Source organism: Jaculus jaculus, chromosome 12 (genome assembly GCF_020740685.1).
Source record: "Jaculus jaculus isolate mJacJac1 chromosome 12, mJacJac1.mat.Y.cur, whole genome shotgun sequence".
NCBI lineage: Eukaryota > Metazoa > Chordata > Mammalia > Rodentia > Dipodidae > Jaculus > Jaculus jaculus.
This window is the reverse complement of record NC_059113.1, coordinates 32,415,832-32,438,043: the sequence shown is the minus strand read 5'-3', so window position 1 is coordinate 32,438,043 and position 22,212 is coordinate 32,415,832. Positions and strand designations below refer to the sequence as shown.

The 22,212-nt window shown below is 44.7% G+C and overlaps 1 protein-coding gene across 1 annotated transcript; it reads left to right on the top strand.

Moving 5' to 3' along the window:
- Positions 1–2,686: 2,686 nt before the first annotated feature.
- On the top strand, positions 2,687–3,528 carry LOC123453734 (ubiquitin carboxyl-terminal hydrolase isozyme L3). The gene has a single exon (XM_045131534.1). The coding sequence runs from the start codon at positions 2,720–2,722 to the stop codon at positions 3,410–3,412; it is 693 nt and encodes a 230-aa protein (XP_044987469.1). The 5' UTR covers positions 2,687–2,719; the 3' UTR covers positions 3,413–3,528.
- Positions 3,529–22,212: the final 18,684 nt, after the last annotated feature.

Here is a 22,212-nt window from a genome sequence, read left to right as displayed (position 1 = left end):
ATACTATCCAGTCTTCAGGAAGAAGAAAGGCCTGTCACATGGCACCTGGCAGCCATTTAAGGATATTATGCCAAATGAAATAAACCAGTCACACAAGAAAGGCCTGGAACTCTTGCTCGCTTGGACAGATGCTCCGCACAGAGAACAGTCCTTGGCATGCCGTGCACATATGTCATTCTACTTGGAGAGGAAGGACAAGAAAGTCAAGCGTAACCACCCCTAGCCAGGGGCCTTTCTGAGCTCAAGAACCCACTCTTTTTTTGGGGGGGGGAGGGAGCCACCTTCCTCCCTACGCACATGCTTTTTACCACTGTGCTTTCCTTCATATACTGTAGATTTCTCTTTCAAAGGGCAGTTTTCAGAGCTATTCCTGAGTCTACAGGCTCTCAAAATAACCAGCTCGACATATGCCAAAGAGGACTGATTTGCAGTGGGATATTTTAATCTCCTGCACTCACATTTGAGATTCTGGTCCTGAGCCCCAACACAAGCTTCCTGCACGAACAGATTTCCTGGCTCCCCCAACTTCCTCTGGCTTCCCCAGTCTTCCTACCTAAACTTCCTGCTCCATTTCATTTTGATGAGCATGTTTGTTTTTCCAGCTTAAGAGGACCACAGGCTCACAGGCAATCCCAAGGGAAGCATGGCATCACAGTGACAGCTTAACCTTGAAAAGAAGACAGGCAAAATGGTAAGGCAACACATTCCCAAGAACACTCCACATTCCCGGCTTCCTTTAAGACAATTAAAAATTTTTTGGCCAACCGTGTTCTGGATGCTTCTGTCAATGGCAGCAAATCCACAGATCGCATGCTGTGTTTTACCAGAGTCCTTGAGGTGGGTATGAACTGGACAGGGCTCCCAGGGAGATTCCAACCCCAACACAGTGGCTACGGCAGGGAATTTAAAAGGGGTAAATGGGGCTGGAGAGAATGGCTTAGCAGGTAAGGTGCTTGCGAAGCCTAAGGACCAAGATCCAACTCTCCATATCCCATGCAAGCCAGACACACAAAGGTAACGCAATTGCAAGGTCACACATGCTCACTAGATGGTGCAAGCATATGGAGTTCAAATGCAGGGCTGAGACCCTGGTGCATCAATTCTCTCTCTCCTTCTGTCACTCTTTTTCTTGCTCTCTCTAAAATAAAAATAAATAAAAAAATTTAATGGCCGGGTGGGGGGGGCGAGACTGGAGTATGTGCTTAACAGATCTAGGCCTTTGATTCCACCTCCAGCTCTAACTCTTAGAATCATTTCCTCTCACCATGGTACCATTTTGTGAAGGGGGCAAGGCCTCAGAGAGTTCAAAGTTCTGATGGACTTCTGCGAACCCCGCTGCTCTCGGGACTGAGTTTTGGGACTTATCATGCTTCTAGATACAGATGTGACCCTGAACAGGTCACCTTATCTGAGCCCCACAAACTTACCAAGAATTGGAGTTATCTCCTGGCTGGACAGGATTGAAGAGCTGATGAGCCAGAGGACAGAGTGAGCCTGCTCGAGGGTGCGGTCCTAGTAACTCACCCCGATCCCTCTGTCCATCTCTCAGTAGCCCGGAGTGTTCCCTTTTAGAGACCTTTACCCAGACAGAAAAACCCAGGACTCATGGTTTAAAAGCTAGAATGAATTCTAGGAAGAGACAATTGGTGAAACAATATTGGAGACTTTATTAAAAAGTAGAGAAAAGAAGCCAGGCGTGGTGGCGCATGCCTTTAATCCCAGCACTTGAGAGGCAGAGGTAGAAGGATCGTTGTGAGTTCAAGGCCAGCCTGAGACTACATAGTGAATTCCAGGTCAGCCTGGGCTAGAGCAAGACCCTACCTCGAAAAACAACAACAGCAGCAAATAAAATAAAATAAAATAAAATAAAATAAAATAAAATAAAATAAAATAAAATAAAATAAAATAAAATAAAATAAAATAAAATGTAGATGATGGAGAGTGGAGTTTCAAAGGGGAAGTGGGGGAGAGGGAGGGAATTACCATGGGATATTGTTTTCAATTCTGGAAGTTGTCAATAAAAATTTCGACATTTATAAAAAGTAGAAAGATGTTCAAGGATAGAGAAAGAGAAAAGCACATGTGATAGAACAGGCCCAAGCATAGATGTGGGCTTCTCCAGGCTTAGTCACTGAGGGAAAAATCACAAGTACCCGAGGGTGAGTACTGGCTCCTTAGGAGCGGCGTTGTCACGTGTGTGAGCATTAGTTATTTATTCCAGTTGGTGACTCTCAAGTTGCATCTCTAAAGGTTGCTAAGGAACCGCCCCATCCTTTTCTCCAGCATTGTTCAAAGAATGTAATTGTTGTAACACAGCTAACATTTTAAGAATCTCTCTTAGCAAGCAAAGCTTATGGGAGTGGGTGGGTATTGTTTCAGACCTAGGATTGAAGGAGGAGTGCTAAAGATTTAAAGTGAGAGGCTGGAGAGATGGCTTAGTGGTCAAGGCGTTTGCCTGCAAAGCCAAAGGATCCTGGTTCGATTCTCCAGGACCTGCTAAGACAAATGCATGAGGGGACACATGCATCTGGATTTCATTTGCAGCAGCTGGAGGCCCAGGCATGCCCATTCTCTCCCTCCTTCTCTCTCTCTCTCTCTCTCTCTCTCTCTCTCTCTCCCTCTTTCTGTCTCTCAAGTAAATAAATAAAATATATTTAAAAAAAAAAAGATTTAGGCGGCGGCGGCTGTCAGGGCTGGAGCGGGGCCGGGCGCAGCGGCCATGGAGGGTCAGCGCTGGCTGCCGCTGGAGGCCAACCCCGAGGTCACCAACCAGTTTCTCAAACAATTAGGTCTGCATCCTAACTGGCAGTTTGTTGATGTATATGGAATGGATCCTGAACTTCTTAGCATGGTACCAAGACCAGTGTGTGCAGTGTTACTTCTCTTCCCTATTACAGAAAAGTATGAAGTCTTCAGAACAGAAGAGGAAGAAAAAATAAAATCTCAGGGCCAAGATGTTACATCATCAGTATATTTCATGAAGCAAACAATCAGCAATGCCTGTGGGACCATTGGCCTGATCCACGCCATCACCAATAATCAAGACAAGATGCATTTTGAATCTGGATCCACCTTGAAAAAGTTCCTGGAGGAGTCTGTGTCAATGAGCCCTGAAGAACGAGCCAGATACCTGGAGAACTATGACTCTATTCGAGTTACTCATGAGACCAGTGCCCACGAAGGTCAGACTGAGGCACCAAGTATAGATGAAAAAGTAGACCTTCATTTTATTGCATTAGTTCATGTAGATGGGCATCTCTATGAATTAGATGGACGGAAACCGTTTCCCATTAACCATGGGAAAACTAGTGACGAAACTTTGTTAGAGGATGCCATAGAAGTTTGCAAGAAGTTTATGGAACGTGACCCTGACGAATTAAGATTTAATGCCATTGCGCTTTCTGCAGCATAGCTTGTCAATATGGAAACACTAAATACTGTATTATTTCAACAAAAGTTAAATTTCTGATGCCATACACTAACTAAAATTTTTTGATATTTTCATTAACTTGACTGATTAAACTTTATGTGACTTAAAAAAAAAAAAAAGATTTAAAGTGACAGCTTACTTCAGCCTAACAGGTATCATTTGTCTCAGCAAAAGCCTGATGGAAAACAGTGTATTAGTGGCCATTTGACCTCTATCACTAGTGTTTGAAATCTGAAGTCCCCTATTTTTTCCTCAGCAGTACAAGCTGGTCAGAAACAGAACCTATGCCCTTCTTCCCATGCCATTACAATTTTCCCTATCTTTCTATCCTGTCTCAATTTCCCCCTCCGACACTTTGATCCTTTAATCTTAGGGGTTATATATGAAAATCATTCTTTTTTAAAATAGTTTCTTCATTGAAAATATTTTTTATGATTTTAGAATACAACTTCACCATCTTTAATATACTAATGCTTTTTTTTTGATGCAAGTCCAACAGACTTTTTTTTTTTTTTTTTTTTTTTTGGTTTTTCGAGGTAGGGTCTCACTTTGGTCCAGGCTGACCTGGAATTAACTCTGTAGCCTCAGGGTGGCCTTGAACTCTCAGTGATCCTCCTACCTTCGCCTCCTGAGTGCTGGGATTAAAGGCGTGCGCCACCACGCCCGGCCAGACTTTTTTTTTAATGAGAGGGAGAGAGAGTAAAAGAGAGAGAGAATTGGCATGCCAGGGCCTCCAGCTACTGTATACAAATTCCAGATGTGTGTGTCACCTTGTGCACATGTGCAACCTTGTGAGCTTACATTACCTTGTATGTCTGGCTTACATGGAACCTGGAGAGTTGAATATGGGTTCTCAGGCTTCGCAGGCAAGCAACTTAACCACTAAGCTATCTCTCCAGCCCCCTAACTCTTTTTTTTGGGGGGGGGGGTTGAGGTAGGGTCTCACTCTAGCCCAAGCTGATCTGGAATTCACTATGTAGTCTCAGGGTGGCCTTGAACTCATGGTGGTCCTCCTACCTCTTTGCCTCCAGGTGCTGGGATTAAAGGTATGTGCTACCATGCCTGGCTTTGAAAGATTTTGTTGTTGTTTTCAAGGTAGGGTCTTACTATGGCCCAGGTTGACCTGGAATTCACTATGTAGTCTCCGGCTGGCCTTGAACTCACAGCGATCTTCCTATCTCTGCCTCCTGAGTACGTGGATTAAAGGGGTGCACCACCACGCCCAGCTTGAAAGATAAATTTTAATTTACAATTGTGACAGTAAGATATAGACTTGTCTGCTTCTGTTTGTTTTTTAAAAATAGATTCTTTAAGGCTTTTGTCTTGCCCGATTTAAATACTTTATTTATGTATTGAGAGACAGAGGCACAGAGAGTGAGTGGGTGCGCCAGGGCCTCCAGCCACTGCTAAAGAACTCCAGACACAGGTGCCACCTTGTGCTTCTGGTTTATGTGGGTACTGGGGAGCTGGACCTGAGTCCATCTTGTCCAATTTAAACAAAGGAGGAAAAAATGGTCATTTTAAGATCAAACTGTTGGTGCCTGCTAGACCTGCCTAAAATCTTTTTGTTGATCACGTTGATATCTGTGTCTTTAAGATTTAAGTTTTCTGCTTTATTTCTATGGAGTCAATGTTAATGTTAATAATCAAATTAACTACCTTAAAAGCTAATGAGTGCTGGGGAGATAGCTCAGCGGTTAAGGCACTTGCCTGAAAAGCCTAATCACCCAGGTTTGTTTCCCCCAGGACCCAGGTTCGATTCCCCAGTTCTCACCTAAAGCCAGAAACACACAGTGGCACATGCATCTGGAATTCATTTGCAGTGTCTACAGGCCCTGGTGTACCCATTCTCTCTGTGTGACTTTCTCCTTAAAAATAAACAAACAAAAAACAAAGCCAGGCATGGTGATGCACACCTTTAATCCCAGCACTCAGGAGGCAGAGGAAGGAAGATTGCTGAGTTCAAGACAAGTCTGAGACTATATAGTGAATTCCAGGTCAGCCTGGACTAGAGTGGAACCCTACCTCAAAAAAACAAAAAATAGGAGCTAGAGCCAGGCTTGGTGGTGCACGCCTTTAATCCCAGCACTGGGGAGGTAGAGGTAGGAGGATCACCATGAGTTCGAGGCCACCCTGAGACTACATAGTGAATTCCAGGTCACCCTGAGCTACAGTGAAACCCTACCTTGGTTAAAAAAAAAAAAAAAAAAAAAAAAAAAAAAGGAGCTGGAGAGATAGCTTAGCAGTCAAGGTGCTTGCCTGCAAAGCTTAATGACCCAAGTTCGATTCCCCAAATGCACAAAGTGCACATGTGTTTGGAGTTCATTTGTAGTGACTGGAGGCTCTGGTGCCCCCATTTCCTCTGTCTCTGTTCTCTGTATCTCTCTCTGCTTGCCAATAAATAAACTAATCAAATAAAATATCTTTGCCAGGTATGGTGGCACACACCTTTAATCCCACCACTTGGGAGGTAGAGGTAAGACTATCTCCATGAGTTCAAGGCCACCCTGAGACTACAGAATGAGATCCAGGTCAGCATGAGCTAGAGTGAGACCCTACCTCAAAAAAAAACAAAAGTAAATAAATAATTATGTTTTTAAAAAGCTGGACGTGATGGCACACACCTTTAATCCCAGCACTCAGGAGGCAGAGGTAGGGGGATTGCCATGAGTTCAAGGCCACCCTGAGACTACATAGTGAATTCCAGGTCAGCCTGAGCTACAGTGAAACCCTACCTTGGTTAAAAAAAAAAAAAAAAAAAAAAAAGGAGCTGGAGAGATAGCTTAGCAGTCAAGGTGCTTGCCTGCAAAGCTTAATGACCCAAGTTCGATTCCCCAAATGCACCCTACCTCAAAAAATCAAAAAATAAATTAAAATAAAATAAAATTGAAAACACTTATGAATGATAGATATAAATAAAAGCTACAAAATCTTTGGTTTTTATTTAATCCACCTCTAGATATCATCACATGTATACATGTATTTTGTATATTGCTTATGCTTGTATAATGTTTACATGGTACCAAGTTGGTTTACAAGGTAAGTAAATATGGAACTGAACACCCATGAGCTTTTGGCTCACAGTTCAGCTCTGGGAAGCTGTGCACAACAGAAAAGACCAAGTGTCGCATGTCACATGCAGGAGCTCTGCTCATCTGACAGCCTTCTGCCTGCCTTTCATCTCTGTGGAGCTCTGTGACGTTTGGACCATTAGGACTGCCTTTCATCTCCAGGGAGCTCTGCACGCTCTAGAACCTTTGGACCTGCCCTTACTCTCTAGGAAGCTCTGTGTCCCCATGAGTCTACAGCCCGCTCTTCCTCTTTAAGGAGCTCGGCTCAACCAAGAGTCTTCAGGCCTGCCCTTCATTTCCCGTGAGCTCAGCACACCGAGGAGCCTTTGGCCTCTTCCCAGAACAGGTGAAAAGTAAACACAGAGAGTACCAGGGCTTGTGTCTTCTGTTCTGAGCACTAACTTAGCAGAAGGAAACAACACTGTGACACCCCCAACACACACATCAACTTAGTCCTTGTGGTAGTTTGAATAGATGTCCCCCAATATATTCAATGCTTTATTAGTTTGTAGTTTGCATCTGCAGCCACCTGGCAGGAGGCAGTGTCACTGGGTGGATCTTAAGGTGTGGTGGTGGGTTTCAGGTTTCAATCTAAAGATATGCAAAGTGTGCCTAGCTGGAGTTCCTGAAGTGTGCTGTGCTGTGTGGCTTTTGGCTTGTGCTTCTCTCTCTCTCTGCTTGGTCCTGTGAAGGCAGGCCAGCTTCTTCTGCCATTATGGAACTTCCCCTGGATCTGTAAACTTCAATAAATATCCCTTCCTCCATAACTGTGCCTGGTCTGGAAGTTCATCTCAGTGAACCTGAAGCTGTCTGCTACAGTCCTACTTGATCTGTGCAAGGCTTCATTCTAAAAGAAAAAGGATGAATTAAAATAAATAAATAAATAAATAGATAATGAAATTTATAAAGCAATTTGACCAACAGCCCAGCTCCAGATGTGTAAATCACAGAACACAAGTAACATGAAAAACCAAGGCAACGTAACGCTTCTGTACCAGTTACCTTCTTGTTGCTGGGACAAGACACTAACCAGAAGCAGCTTAGGGAAGGAGAGCGTTTGTTTTGGTTTGCAGCGTTGAGGGGAGGTTCATCATGTGAGGTGGGGAAGTATGGCATGAGCCGGAAGCTGGCTCACATTTTCACACGTCAGCAGCAGGGAGGAAGTAGAGATGAATGCTCCTGCTCAGCCTACTCTCTCCTTTGTATCCATCAGGGGAATCCATCCCATAGGATTGTGCAGCCCACCGTGAGAGTTGGGGCCCCCTCCCCCCACACACCTCAACTATCTAATCTAGAAAATCCACATACCTGATGACACATTTGTTTCCATGCTGATTCTAGATCTCATCAACTTGACAACCAGCGATCAAGGGTCATGCTCACCAAAACTTAATCCTTCGGTAATAGCTTCCCCTGGGATTGAAGTCAAAGAAGTTCTAGACACAGAGTTCAGGAGAATGATCATGGCTGTGTTCAATGAGAGCAAAGCAGCAAAGAGTGAGCTGAGATGGGAACCTGGGTCTCATCTCCACAGCAGCAGGAAGGAAGTAACCGGAGTACTGGACTTGAAGATGGGCTACACTACCCCAAAGGCAGCCCCAGGAATACCCCTGCAGCAAAGCTCCTCCTGTCAATGCCCCCAAACCTTCCCAAACTGCCACCAGATAAGAACCAAGAGTTCAAAACACATAAGCCTATGGGGGTATTTCATTCAAACCATCCTATCTTTTCTTTTCGTTTTGTAATTTTTTTATGAGAGAAAGAAAGAGAGAGAGGGAGAGAATTGACATGCCAGGGCCTCCAGCCACTGAAATTGAACTCCAGACATGGGCGCCCCCTTGTGCACATGCGCAACCTTGTGTGCTTGTGTCACCTTGTGCATCTGGCTTACGTGGGACCTGGAGAGTTGAACATGGGTCCTCAGGCTTCGCAGGCAAACACCTTAACTGCTAAGCCATCTCTCCAGTCTTTCCTTCCTTCCTTCCTCCCTCATTCCCTCCCTCCCTTCTTTCCTTCCTTTCTCTTCCTTCCTTCCTTCCTTCCTTCCTTCCTTCCTTCCTTCCTTTCTTTCTTTCTTTCTTTCTTCCTTTCCTTCTCTCTCTCTTTTTGAGGTATTGCTATGTAGCCCAGGCAGGCCTTGAACTCATGGTCATCCTCCTACTTCAGTTTCCCAAGAGCTGGGATTAAAGCACTGTCATGCTCTTCTAATGTAGCCATTTGTGTTACATACAGATTTAGCTCACCCAGATACTGAATGTTACTTTGTTGGGATTGCAATCTTCACTGTGAAAAGGAAATTGAACATAAATATCTTGGATAAACATGTCTGTCTGTCTGTCTATCTATCTCACCTTAATAAAAACTTTTCATTTAACATTTGCATATTATGATTATAAGAAGTCAGATGTGGTGGCATGCACCTTTAATCCCAGTACTCAGGAGGCAAAGGTAGGAGGATCAGTGTGAGTTCAAGGCCACCCTGAGACTACATAGTGAATTCCAGGTCAGCTTAGGCTAGAGTGGGACCCTACCTTGAAAAACCAAAAAAAAAAAAGATATTTTTTAAAAAGGAAGTTTATCTTATAGACCTAGAGCAATAACTTATCCTGTTTTTTTTAATTTTTTATTTATTTATTTGAGAGCGACAGACACAGAGAGAAAGACAGATAGAGGGAGAGAGAGAGAATGGGCGCGCCAGGGCTTCCAGCCTCTGCAAACGAACTCCAGACGCGTGCGCCCCCTTGTGCATCTGGCTAACGTGGGACCTGGGGAACCGAGCCTCGAACCAGGGTCCTTAGGCTTCACAGGCAAGCGCTTAACCGCTAAGCCATCTCTCCAGCCCTCCCTGTTTGTTTTTAAGAGTTAAACAGTAGAGCGGGCTATGTCCTTACAGGTAGAAATACCTTTTTCAACATTATTTTGGCTTTTTACTTTTAATTTATGGTGAGGCTACATCATATTTCCTGTTTGCTTATGTATCTGTGATGGTTAAGTTCTGTTGTAACCTTGATCAGATTAGAAATCTGCAGACATTTTCGGGCGGCTCCCTGAGGTTGCTTCCAGGAAGGATTAACTACAGGAGGAAGTCCTTCCTCCAGAGTGGGTGGCTGTCCCAGTGGTAGGCTATATATAAGGAAGCCTTTTCCTGTTTGGCTATCCCTCATCAGCATTGGAATCAAGTTCCTTCCAATGTGGACTGAAGACCGGCCGCTCTCCAGGATCCTCCAGGCCTTCAGTGCTGGACTGGGATTGAGGCCTCCAGCCACCTGGACTAGGCAGCTACCAGATTCCTTGATTCCCAAGCCTGAAGATAGCTACTGTTGGAGTGCTGTAAACTAATCCAATAAATCCTGCTCCCACCCCCTTTTTATGTATTTTTGAGGTAGGGTATTGTAATGGGAGGGAGAATTAGGGTTCTGGAGTGCTTCCTGGAACCCCAAACTCTGAGTTCATATCTACAAACTAACCAAAGAATTGACGGTTCCAGATTCAAGAAAATGATGTTTAAAATATCACTTTTTAGGCCAGGTGTGGTGATGCATGCCTTTAATTCCAGCACTCAGGAGGCAGAGATAGGAAGATCGTTGTGAGTTCAAGGCCACCCTGAGACTACATAGTGAACTCCAGGTCAGCCTGGGATAGAGCGAGAGCCTACCTTGGGCGGAAAAGGGAGAAAACAGGGTGGGGGACCGGGTAAGGAAGGGAAGGTAAAGTGGGGAAAAGGGAGCTATGCCACGTGAAAGCCGGGAGTCCATGCCACATGGAGCCCGGGAGCCCACGTAAACAAGGGGGGAAAAAAAACATAAAAAGGGATTTTAAAAAAAATTTTTTTTTTTTCGAGGTAGGGTCTCACTCTGGTCCAGGCTGACCTGGAATTAACTCTGTCATCTCAGGGTGGCCTTGAACTCATGGCAATCCTCCTACCTCTGCCTCCCGAGTGCTGGGATTAAAGGCGTGCGCCACCACGCCCGGCTCTTAAATATTTTTTTGTTCATTTTTTTATTTATTTATCTGAGAGTGACAGACACAGAGAGAAAGACAGGTAGAGGGAGAGAGAGAGAATGGGCGCGCCAGGGCTTCCAGCCTCTGCAAACGAACTCCAGACGCGTGCGCCCCCTTGTGCATCTGGCTAACGTGGGACCTGGGGAACCGAGCCTTGAACCGGGGTCCTTAGGCTTCACAGGCAAGCGCTTAACCGCTAAGCCATCTCTCCAGCCCAAAAAGGGATTTTTAAAACGTGTGCTTCCAAAAAGATTAAAAGTGAAGACAGTAATAAAAGATAGAAAGTTTCTCTTCCCATCCAGGCATGGCTGCAGTCTCTCCAAACAAACTCAAGATGCATGTGCCACCTTGTGCATCTGCCTTTACATAGGTGCTGGGGAATTGAACCTGGGTCCTTAGGCTTTGCAGGCAAGCACCTTAAACACTAAGTCATCTCTCCAGCTCCAATAAATATATATTTTTAAAAATCAGAGACTCACTCAGCAGTGCTCCAGGGGAAGTTCATCACTGGATGAACATTGCCAGCGACCCTGGTCTATATGGCACAGGAAGTTCCCCGACAGCCATCCGGCCCTAGCTCCAACTCCCATTCCGAGTAGAAAGAGCAACCCTCGGGAGGGACAAGTGCCAGGTGTTTCCTGCATTATGGTCCACCCTGAGGAGGTTTTGCCTCTTGAAGAACCTGAGGTTCTGGAAACTATCCCTGATGTCCTCTGCTGGGGAAGGCTTCCTTCACTAGCATGCAGTCATGCGTGTGTCAGCATCATGGTTTGTTGACGAGCAATACTCCACTGTTTGGGGGAACCACAGATTGCATTCTGAGCTCCAGTTGGTGCAAGCCTGAGGTATTTCCGTTCGAGCAAATTGTAAGGCTGCTGTAGACATTCCTGTACGCGCCACCTGGTTTGAAGGCATCCCTGCATTTAGATGCCAGGTACTTTCCATCATCTCTCAGAGTTTTAAAGCCCAGACGTGGGGCCATATGACAAGGCTGGGAAGGAAAGAAGTGTGTGACATCATTGGCTCATGCTGTCATGATTCAGCTGGCTGGGGGTTCTTTTGCTCTACCAGATAGCAATTGTGGGGAGTGCTCAAGAGCTGCTGTGTGGCAGTTTTTATTCCCTTCAGGTTGGTGGCGACAGTAGGCAGGCAGAAGGTCGTTGCATCAGACCCTTAGCCCTTGGTGGCAGCCAGCGTTGCAGCTCTCAGCCTGGGAACTGAGACCCTGGGCTGTGAGAATGTGACAGATTCTTGGAATGCTTCTGGTGACCAGGGATACGCCATTTCTTTTCTCTAGCGCCTTAAAACATTTTTAAAAATTTAATTAATTTATTTATTTGAGAGAGTGAGAGAAAGAAGCAGCTGGGGGTGGGCGATTGGAGAGAATGGGTGCTCCAGGATCTCTAGCCACTGCAAACGAACTCCAGACATGTGCCACTTTGTGCATCTGGCTTTATGCGGGTCCTGAGGTATTGATCCTGGGTCCTTTGGCTTTGCAGGCAAGCACCTTAACTACTGAGCCATAATCTCTCCAGCCCTCATTAAAACTTTCTATCCTTGGGCTGGAGAGATGGCTTAGCAGTTAAGCGCTTGCCTATGAAGCCTAGGGACCCCGGTTCAAGGCTCAATCCCCCAGGACCCACGTTAGCCAGATGCACAAGGGGGCGCACACATCTGGAGTTTGTTTGCAGTGGCTGTAGGCCCTGGAGTGCACATTCTCCCCATTCTCTCTCTGTCTGTTGCTTTTAAATAGATAAATAAAAATAACAACAAAAATAAAAACCCTTTCTATCCTTTCTCCCCGCTGAGGTAGGATTGCTGTTGTAGTTACCTTCTTGTTGCTGGGGTAATGCACCCCACCAAAAGCAGCTGATGAGAAGAAAGTTTTTAATTTTGGCTCAGTCTCGAGGGGAAGCTTCTTGATGGCAGGGAGAAACGTGGCATGAGCAGAGGCTGAACATCACCCCTGCCATAACAGGTGGAAAACAGCAGCAGGGGAGTGAGCCCACTAACACTGGCAAGCTAGGAATTAATAAAACTCAAGGTCCATTTCCAATGGCACATCCTTTCCATCTAGGCTTCAACTGCCAAATTGCCATCAGCTGGGGACCATCTGAAACACATGATTAAAAAATTTATTTATTGAGGGCTGGAGAGATGGCTTAGCGGTTAAGTGCTTGCCTGTGAAGCCAAAGGACTACGGTTCGAGGCTCAATTCCCCAGGACCCACGTTAGCCAGATGCACAAGGGTGTGCACCCATCTGGAGTTCGTTTGCAGGGCTGAAGCCCTGGCGCGCCCATTCTCTCTCTCTCTCTCTATCTGCCTCTTTCTCACTCTGTCTGTCACTCTCAAATAAATAAAAGTAACCAAAAAAAATTTTTTTTTAATTTATTTATTGAGCCGGGTGTGGTGGCACATGCCTTTAATCCCTGCATTTGAGAGGCAGAGGTAGGAGGATCACCATGAGTTCAAGACCACCCTGAGACTACATAGTGAATTCCATGTCAGCCTGAGCTAGAGTGAGATCCTACTTCAAAAAACAAACAAACAAAAAAACATTATGTGTCTGTGTGTGTGTGAGTGAGAGAGAGAGAGAGAGAGAGGGAGGGAGGGACAGGCCGATATATAGAGAGAATGGGTGCATCTGGACCTCCAGCCATTGAAAATGAACTCCAGACACGTGTGCCCTCTTGTGCGTCTGGCTTATGTGGGGAATCAAACCTGGGTCATCAGACTTCATAGACAAGCACCTTAACTGCAAAGCCATATCTCCAGCCCAAAACGCATGAATTTTTGAAGGACATCTGATTTAAACCACCATATTACACACTTGGCCCCCTCAAACTCATGACTGTCCATGATGTAAAGTGCAATGCATTCAGTAGAACTTTAAAAGTCCCTATAGCTGCCGGGCGTGGTGGCATGCCCCTTTAATCCCAGCACTTGGGAGGCAGAGGTAGGAGGATCGCCGTGAGTTCAAGGCCACTCTGAGACTACATAATGAATTCCAGGTCAGCCTTAGCTACAGTGAGACCCTACCTTGAAAAATAAAAAATAAAAAAAAATTTAAAAAGTCCCTATAGCTGTTGTTTTAGTTCTCATAGTTTTTATCAATGCCAACACTGTTCAAACATCCCCATAGTCAAAGATCTCTTAACTGTGAACCTGTAAAACCAAAAGCAACCATGGCATAGAGTAAACATTCACACTACAAATGAGGGCTTTACAAGGAAAGAGTGAACCAATGTAAGATCTAAAACAAACAAGGCAAACAGCAAATCTTTGTGCTCCAAGTCCAACATGTCTAACCAGTGATAACGTCTCTGGAACTCCAATTCTGTCCCTCCAGTTGGACAGCTCATAGCCTGAGAAACAATCCATCCCAAGCCAGCAGCTCTCCTTGGCAGCTGTCCCACAGTCCTGGCATCTAAATAAAATCCTGGGGTCTCCACGGGGACCCATGGTTTATCCTCATGGCTCCATCAGACCTCCATGCAGGGACTCCAACAACCCTGCCTCGCATCACCCAGTCACCATCTCCAACAAAACAAATGGTGTTGCAAATCCAATAACTTTGTCGTTCCTGCAGTTGTCTCCCATAGTATTAGGTGTACTACCAAATTAGTTAATCCACAGGGAATAAAGCTGACTTTGAAGAGCAGGACACTCCTTCAATATTCAGGTCTTCTATTTTCAAGAGTCAGCATTCTTTTCGCTGTCCCAGTGCAGAATAGCTGGCTCAATATCAATGATAGTAATCACTTAAAACAATGCAGCTAAACTGGTGCTGGATATAGCCTGAAGCTTTCATCTCTTTTTTAAATTTTTATTTATTTATTTATTTGAGAGAGTGACAGAGAAAGAGGCAGAGAGAGAGAGAGAGAATGGGCACACCAGGGCCTCTAGCCACTGCAAATGAACTCCAGACATATGCACCACCTTGTGTATCTATCTGGCTCACGTGGGTCCTGGGAAATTAAAACGAGGTCCTTTGGCTTTGCAGGCAAGCACCTTAACTGTGAAGCCATCTCTCCTGCCTGCCTTTAAAAAAAATTATTTACTTATTTGAGAGAAATAGGCAGAGAGAGAGGGGGCCCATGCCAGGGCCTCCAGCCACTGCAAAGAACTCCAGATGCATGCACCCCCTTGTGCATCTGGCTTACATGGGTCCAGAGAATCACACTGGAATCCTTTGGCCTTGCAGGCAAATGCCTTAACTGCTAAGCCATCTCTCCAGCGCCCCCCCCCTTTTTTTTGGTTTTTTGAGGTAGGGTCTCACTCTGGTCCAGGCTAATGTGGAATTAATTATGTAGTTTCAGGGCAGCCTCAAACTCATGGTTATCCTCCTACCTTTGCCTCCCTAGTGCTGGGATTAAAGGCGTGTGCCACCCTACCCAGCCAGCCCTCATTTTTAAAAGTTATTTATTTGACAGAGAGAGAGAGAAAAGGAGGGGAAGAGAGAGATGCAGGTATATAGAGAGAGAATGGGTACACCAGGGTCTCTAGCCACTGCAAACAAACTCCAGACATTTGTGCTACCTGGGCTGCTGGGGAATCGAACCTGAGTCCTTAGGTGTTGTAGGCAAGCACCTTAACTACTAAGCCATCTCACTGCCCAACCTGAAAATTTCATTTCTTTCTGTGCCATAGCCTTCTATTCACAATTAGTCCATTTTTTTTTTCCTCAAAATCTCATGACACAGGCAGAACTCAACAAGCCTCTTACACAAACTGCTTCTAGCCCAGTCCAGAGTCCTGCCTTTCCCTCACAAGCCAAGCCTACACCAGTTCTTTCTGCATTTAGGTCTCTCAAACTCAGACCAGAATGGTCAATCACCTCCTTACCAACAGCAGGTGGACAGCAGCTGCAGGATAGTGAGCTGAGTTCTTACAAAGGGGGAGCTGACTATAACACCCTGCATCCAACAGTACACCTTCTCCAGCAAGGCTCCACCTTCCGAACTGCCATCAGCTGAGGACCAAGCATTCAGAACATGTGAGTTTATGAAAGACACCTGATTCAAGCCAGCACAGTACCACACTCAGGCTGGCCTTGAACTCACCGTGTGGCTGAGGAGGATCTTGATCTTCTGATCTTCCTGCCTCCACCTCCCAAGCTCTGGGATTACAAGTAGGTGCCATGATGGCCTGCTCTTGGACCCTTCTTTAGCCTCCGTGTTTTTTCATCTCTCTCCCTCTGTCATCCTTGACGCTCAGCTGATGCAGAGCGCAGGTCGGCTGGCTCTGCGGTCACTTTCTTTGTTACCAGAGCTGCCTTCACTCCTGCGAGTGGGCAAGAAAAGTCCAGTGGAGAGAAGCCAAATATTATTGAGCCTGATGTTTTGACACCAGGGGAAGCCAGCAGAAGTCTAAGAAGAGTTATTGAAGGGGCCTGAGAAGATTGATTGTTGATGTGGCCCTTAGAGGGGTGTTTGGCCCAATCACAGCCTTACCTCTTAGCACCAATCACAGTAATTGAGACTTGTGGTTTTGGACCAATGTTAGCATTGTCTCTTGTCACTAGTCGCAGCAATCCCACCAGGAGAAGTTCTAGCCATACTGGCCAGGGTGGAAATAGCTGCAGGGTCATGTGGAGCTCGTCAAGGCTTGTGACGGCAGTACCTTCACAGCTGCTTGTCAACTGCTTCAAAGAGCTCTGGCTGGAGCTGTGCCTTCTGGAGCCATTGCACTCAGCCATGATTATCCTGTCATTTTTCTCAAGGTGTCTGTGGAATGTTCCAGATGGCTGGTGCTGGGATAAGGCTATTATAGTCCTTTTGTTAAATGCAGCCAGGGTAGCAAAGGTGAACTCTCAACAGCTGCTAATTAGGAAGTCCAATGACTCCATCCTCAACATATTTACTTATTTATAGGAAAATGACTACCAGAAGGAATAATTACAACATAAACAAAGAACTCATCATGATTGTTAATGGTGATTGTTTGTTTTTTTTTTTGGGGGGGGGTAAGGTCTCACTGTAGCCCAGGCTGACCTGGAATTCTCTATGTAGTCTCAGGGTGGCCTCGAACTCATGGTGATCCTCCTACCTCTGCCTCCCGAGTGCTGGGATTAAAGCCGTGTGCCACCACACCCATCAGATATAATGGTGATTTTGTAATACAGATTTTAATAATTGTCTAATAATATTTATATCTGTCCAGTGCCCAGGGAGAATTGAGTTACCCTCTCATTATCTCAGTGCTTTTCCAAAACTTTTTGGTCTTGACCATGTCTTGCTTAGGCAGTCAGGATTGCTGGCCTTTTGGGGCAGATTGAATCCATATTTTCAAGCCACGGCCACTCATATTTGGCTCATACATGAATAATCTTTTATTCTCATTGAGGTGAGAGCTGTGTTTTTGTGTGGGCAGTTTTGGCACCCAACATAGGGCCCAAGGACAATAGTTTCACTGAAGAGTTTACCTGGATCAGACCAGCCACCAGTATAGACCCTTTGGTGAGTTCTTTCTAGAGTTTTTCCATTTGTTTGGTAAATAGTTGTGATGGTTCATAAAAAAAAATTTTTTTTGCTCACTTTTATTTATTTGAGAGCAACAGACAAAGAGAGAAAGAGACAGAAAGAGAAAGAGAGAGAGAGAGAGAGAGAATGGGTGTGCAGCACTGCAAACAAACTCCAGATGTGTGCACCCCATTATGCATCTGGCTAACATGGGTCCTGGGGAATGGAGCCTCAAACCAGGATCCTTAGGCTTCAAAGGCAAGCGCTTAACCGCTAAGCCATCTCTCCAGCCTATGATGGTTCATTTTTATTGTCAACTTTACTGAGTCATTATGCAAAGACACCTCTGGGTGTGTGTCTATGAGGGAGTTTCTGGAAAGCTTTAACTGACTAGGGAAGAAGACTTACTCTGAGTGAATAAAAATAAGAAAATGAACTGAACGCCAACATCCATCTCTTTCTGCTTCCTGACTGTGAAGACAATGTGACTCGTCATTTCATGTAATTGCCACCATGTCTTCACTACCACAAAGGAGCGTATCCTTTTAAAACATCTGAGCCAAGCCGGGCATGGCGGTGCATGCCTTTAAACCTAGCACTCAGGAGGCAGAGGTAGGAGGATTACCATGAGTTTGAGGCCATCCTGAGACTACACAGTGAATTCCATGTCAGTGTGGGCTACAGCAAGAGCCTACCTTGGAAAAACAATCTGAGCCAAAATAAACCCTACCAGCCTTAAGTTGCTTTTGTCAGGCATTTTGTCACAACAATGAGAAAAGTAACTAACACAGAAAATTTGTACCAGGAGTGCAGTTGTTTCTGTGATAAATCAAATCATGTTTGTTTGTTTGTTTTTGGCTGTTGGAACTGTTTATAGAAGAATTGTGGAAGAATTTGGAACTTTGGACTAGAAAATCGCTGGAATCTACTTAGCAGAGTTTAATTGGACATTGGTTGGAGTTTGGGAGATTGAAATGCTTAGAGAAATGCTGATGACAGAGGCCTAGCTCACCAGGCTTCCGAAGGGAACCACTACTCTACTGGACATTGGGCCAGAGTTTGTGATTGGGAACTAGCAAAGCCTGGCTGCAGTCTACCTGTTTCCTGAGAACTTCAGTGAGGCTGGACTTAAATGTGATGAATTAAGTTGTTGGGTACAGGAACTATCAAGACAGAATAGCATCCAAACTGTCATGGTTACTACTCATCGCTCTTATCCAGGGAAAGAGAATACAAGCCAAGCAAAAGGATATGAAAATTTTACAGTTTGTATGAGGTTCTTGGGTTCCCACCAGGAATAGATGGTAAAACCCTATTGCTGAAGACTCCACATACGTGGGCTGCAAGATCACTGAGAATTCCTGCTGGAGCTGAGCTGAGAACCTCTTCCATGTAGACCAGCTGACAGAAAGCTAGAAAAAGCTATGCTGCATCCAATTCAATGGGAGAGAGGGAAATCACTAGTGGAGATACTCAACAGTGGAAACTTCAAGCATTAAATTTAGCCAAATGAGCTAGGCCAAATGAGCCAACAGGTACAATAGTGGCATGTCTGTTGTGAGGGAAACCAATCACTCTCTTTTCAGAAGGGAGTGACGTTGGAATGACTCAGAAGGCATCATAGTGCTGGAAAGAAGTGACAGGAGTGCTCAGCACTGCAATATCTCTATCACACCTTCCAAGGCTCAGGGTCTATTGCAGAAGATGTGGTGGAAAGAATGTAAGAGCCAAAGGAAGGGTAGGACTCCTTACAACGTGCTCCCTCCAGACACAAATGGCCTGGATATCCATGACCTCACAGTGCCTGATACTACCTACACAAGACCATCATAATAGGAGGAAAAGATCATGACACCAAAATAAAAGAGAGACTGATTGAGAGGGGGTGGGGATATGATGGAGAATGGAGTTTCAAAGAGGAAAGTGGGGGGAGGGAGGGCATTACCATGGGATATTGTTTACAATCCGGAAATTGTTAATAAAAAATTTGAAAAAAATTTAAAATGATGGAGATGCTCTAAAAATATTTTTAAAAGAAAAATTTACAGTTTGATGAATAAATTAGCAAGTTTATTATTTTTTTTTAAGGTAGGATCTCACTCCAGCCCAGGCTGACCTGGAACTCACTCTGTAGCCCTAAGGTGACCAAATTATCAAGTTTAAAATTTCAAAACATGGCTGGAGGGATGGCTTAGTGGTTAAGGCATTTGCCTGCAAAGCCAAAGGACCCTGGTTCAATTCCCCATGCATCTAGAGTCCATTTTCAGTGGCTGGAGGCCCTGGCGTGCCCATTCTCTCTCCCTCTTTCTCTGTTAAATAAAAATAAAATTTCAAAACAGATTGGTGTCGAGAACACAGCTGTAATTATTAAAGCAATTAGAGCTATTAGAGAGAAATAGAAACCTTCTGTCTGGCACTGAGACAATAGGAAAAGGGCTCTGAGAGCAAGAGCTCATTGCCCAAAACCTCCACCCTTTGAAAATGCAAATTCATTTGGAAAAAGAGAGCCTAAATGGAGAATGCCACAGAAGGGGCTCCCTACTTTAAAAAAGTGTTTTTGCATATTTAATGTGGTGGTTTGATTCAGGTGTCCCCCATAAACTTAGGTGTTCTGAATGCTAGGTTCCCAGCTGATGGATAATTGGGAATTAATGCCTCCTGGAGGGAGTGTATTGTTGGGCGCGGGCTTAAGGGCTTTATAGCCAGTTTCCCCATGCCAGTGTTTGGCACACCCTTCTATTGCTGTGGTCCATCTTCTGTTGGCCAGGGGTGATGTCCACCCTCTGCTCATGCCATCGTTTTCCCCTGCTATCGTGGAGCTTCCCCTTGAGCCAGTAAGCCAAAATAAATCTCTTTTTTCCCAGAAGCTGCTCTTGGTTGGGTGATTTCTAACAGCAATGCGAACCGGACTGCAACAAGAACCAAGGAAAACAGAAATCATTACAGCTGTGATCCAGGGGGTCCAGGCTACACCTAGAGCTGGCAGTACAATCTGGCAGCATCATACACGTGGTACTGGTTTCACAGACAAGATTGATGCAAGAGTGAAGAGAGTATTCAGCCTTATGCCAAGAGTTCTAAAGACTGCTGAAGTCAGGCAATGTGTGGCAGACTTAGACTCCCATTGGGAGGCCCTTAGGAGCCATTGTGTGAAGATGTGAAGGTGGAGCCTAAGTCACAATAAAAGCTTCAGCCTGTTGGAGATACCAGGATCACAGGACGTCCACTGAGCAATGCTGTAGGCATAGAATGGAGCTGGCTACAAAGAAAGTGGCAGAGCTGGAGGGGGAAGGGCTGTTGGTAAACAGATGATTCCATCATGAGTCCCAAATGCTGGAGATGGAGCTGCAGATTTTAGTGTTTGTCCCACTGGGTTTTTATCTTGTTTTAGGCCCATATTTCCTTGCTATGCTCCTCTTTCTCTTTCTCTCTCTCTCTCTCTCTCTCTCTCTCTCTCTCTTTTGGAATAGGAATATTTACTATGTTCTGTTCTATGCTGGAAGTATATAATTTATTCTTTGTAGGAGCATGCCATTAAGAGATTGTCTTTTAGTCTCAGAAGAGACTTTGGACTTTTGAACAGTGTTGGGACTAGTAAGGAATATGGGGACTTTCAGATGTAGCTTAAATGCATTTTGCATATGAGATAAAAATGAGGGTTTAGGAGCTAGAAATGAAATGTTATGATATAAAGTTGTGTGTTTTGAGTGTCAAGTAGACAAGGGTTAGAGTTGTAATGGCTGATTTTCATTGTCAAATTGATTGGACTTAGAATCGCCATGGAAACACATCTTTAGGTGTGTCTGTGAGTTTTCCAGAAAGGTTTAACTGAGTTAGGAAGACACACCCTGAATGTGGGTGGCATCATCTCATGGGATGGGGACCACCATGCCTTCCCCACCATGAAGGATTGTATCCTTTCTTAAACCGTGAGACAAAATCAACTCTTCCTCTCATAAGTTGCTTGTGTTGGTGTTTTTGGAAGTCCATCCTGGAACAAGAGCTCAGTGCTGGTTGTTGCTTATGATCTCAGAGTGACCTTGCGGGGGGGGGGGTGACAGAGAAGGGAAGGAGTCAATAAGGGTGCGCTGGGGGCAACTGGCACTTAGCACTGTGGGGACCTTGGGTGACTCACCTAAGGGAGCAGGGAGGAGGAGGTTTTTCATTGACGTGGGACTGCTAGGGGTCAGGGAAGTGCTCTAGCACCTTCGATCTTTGTTGAGAAGACCTCAACTCCTGGCCTTCCAGCCCAGGTTCAATTCCCCAGCACCTACATAAAGTTGTACACATGTTGCATGTACCTAGAATTTGTTTGAAGTGGCATGAGACCCTGGCACAGCCAGACATATACACCCACATGCATGCAAATAAACCAAAATATTTAAAAGTCTTTAAAAGAAGAAAATATGAAAGAAGAAAATAGGAAGTTGATATAAGGTATGAGTAAAGAGATAGAAATACTGAAGAAAAACAATCTGACATAATAGAAATGAGAAACACAGTAAGTCAAATAAAAAAACTCCATAGTGGGGCTGGCCGTGGTGGTGCACACCTTTAATCCCAGCAGTTGGGAGGCAGAGGTAGGTGGATCACTATGAGTTTGAGTCTACCCTAAGACTACATAGTGAGTTCCAGGTCAGCCTGAGCTTAGAGTGAGACCCTACCTCAAAAAATCAAAAATAAACAAACAAACAACAAAAGAAACTCTATAGTGGATTTGTGAAGGAAAAAGTGGTGGGGGGGTTATCATGGTTTATTCTCTATAATTATGGAAGTTTTCAATTAAAAAAAAAAAAACTCCATGGAACTCAATATAACAGATCAAGGATAGGACAGACATCTAAGCTTGAAGACAAAGTGGAGGGATTGGTACATTCCAACAAGGGAATGTTGTTGACTTTCAAGACATTCAAGACACTATGAAGAGGTCAAATCTAAAAATTCTAGGCATAGAAGAAGAATAAAATTTCAGTCTAAAGGCATAGTAAGTATTTTCAACAATATAGGAGTAGAAAGTTTCCTAAAACTAGGGAGATTCTAATGCCAATGCAGGAGGCATTTAGAACACCAAACAGACAAAACCAGAAAGAACTTTCCCTTGTCATATTATAATTTAACTATTAAATATACAGACCAAAGCATATTGAAAGCAACAAGAGAGAAGCATCAAGTCACATATAAAGGCAGGCCTATCAGAATAACAACAGATTTCTTTTCTTTTTTTTTTTTATTGAAGTTAACCATAAT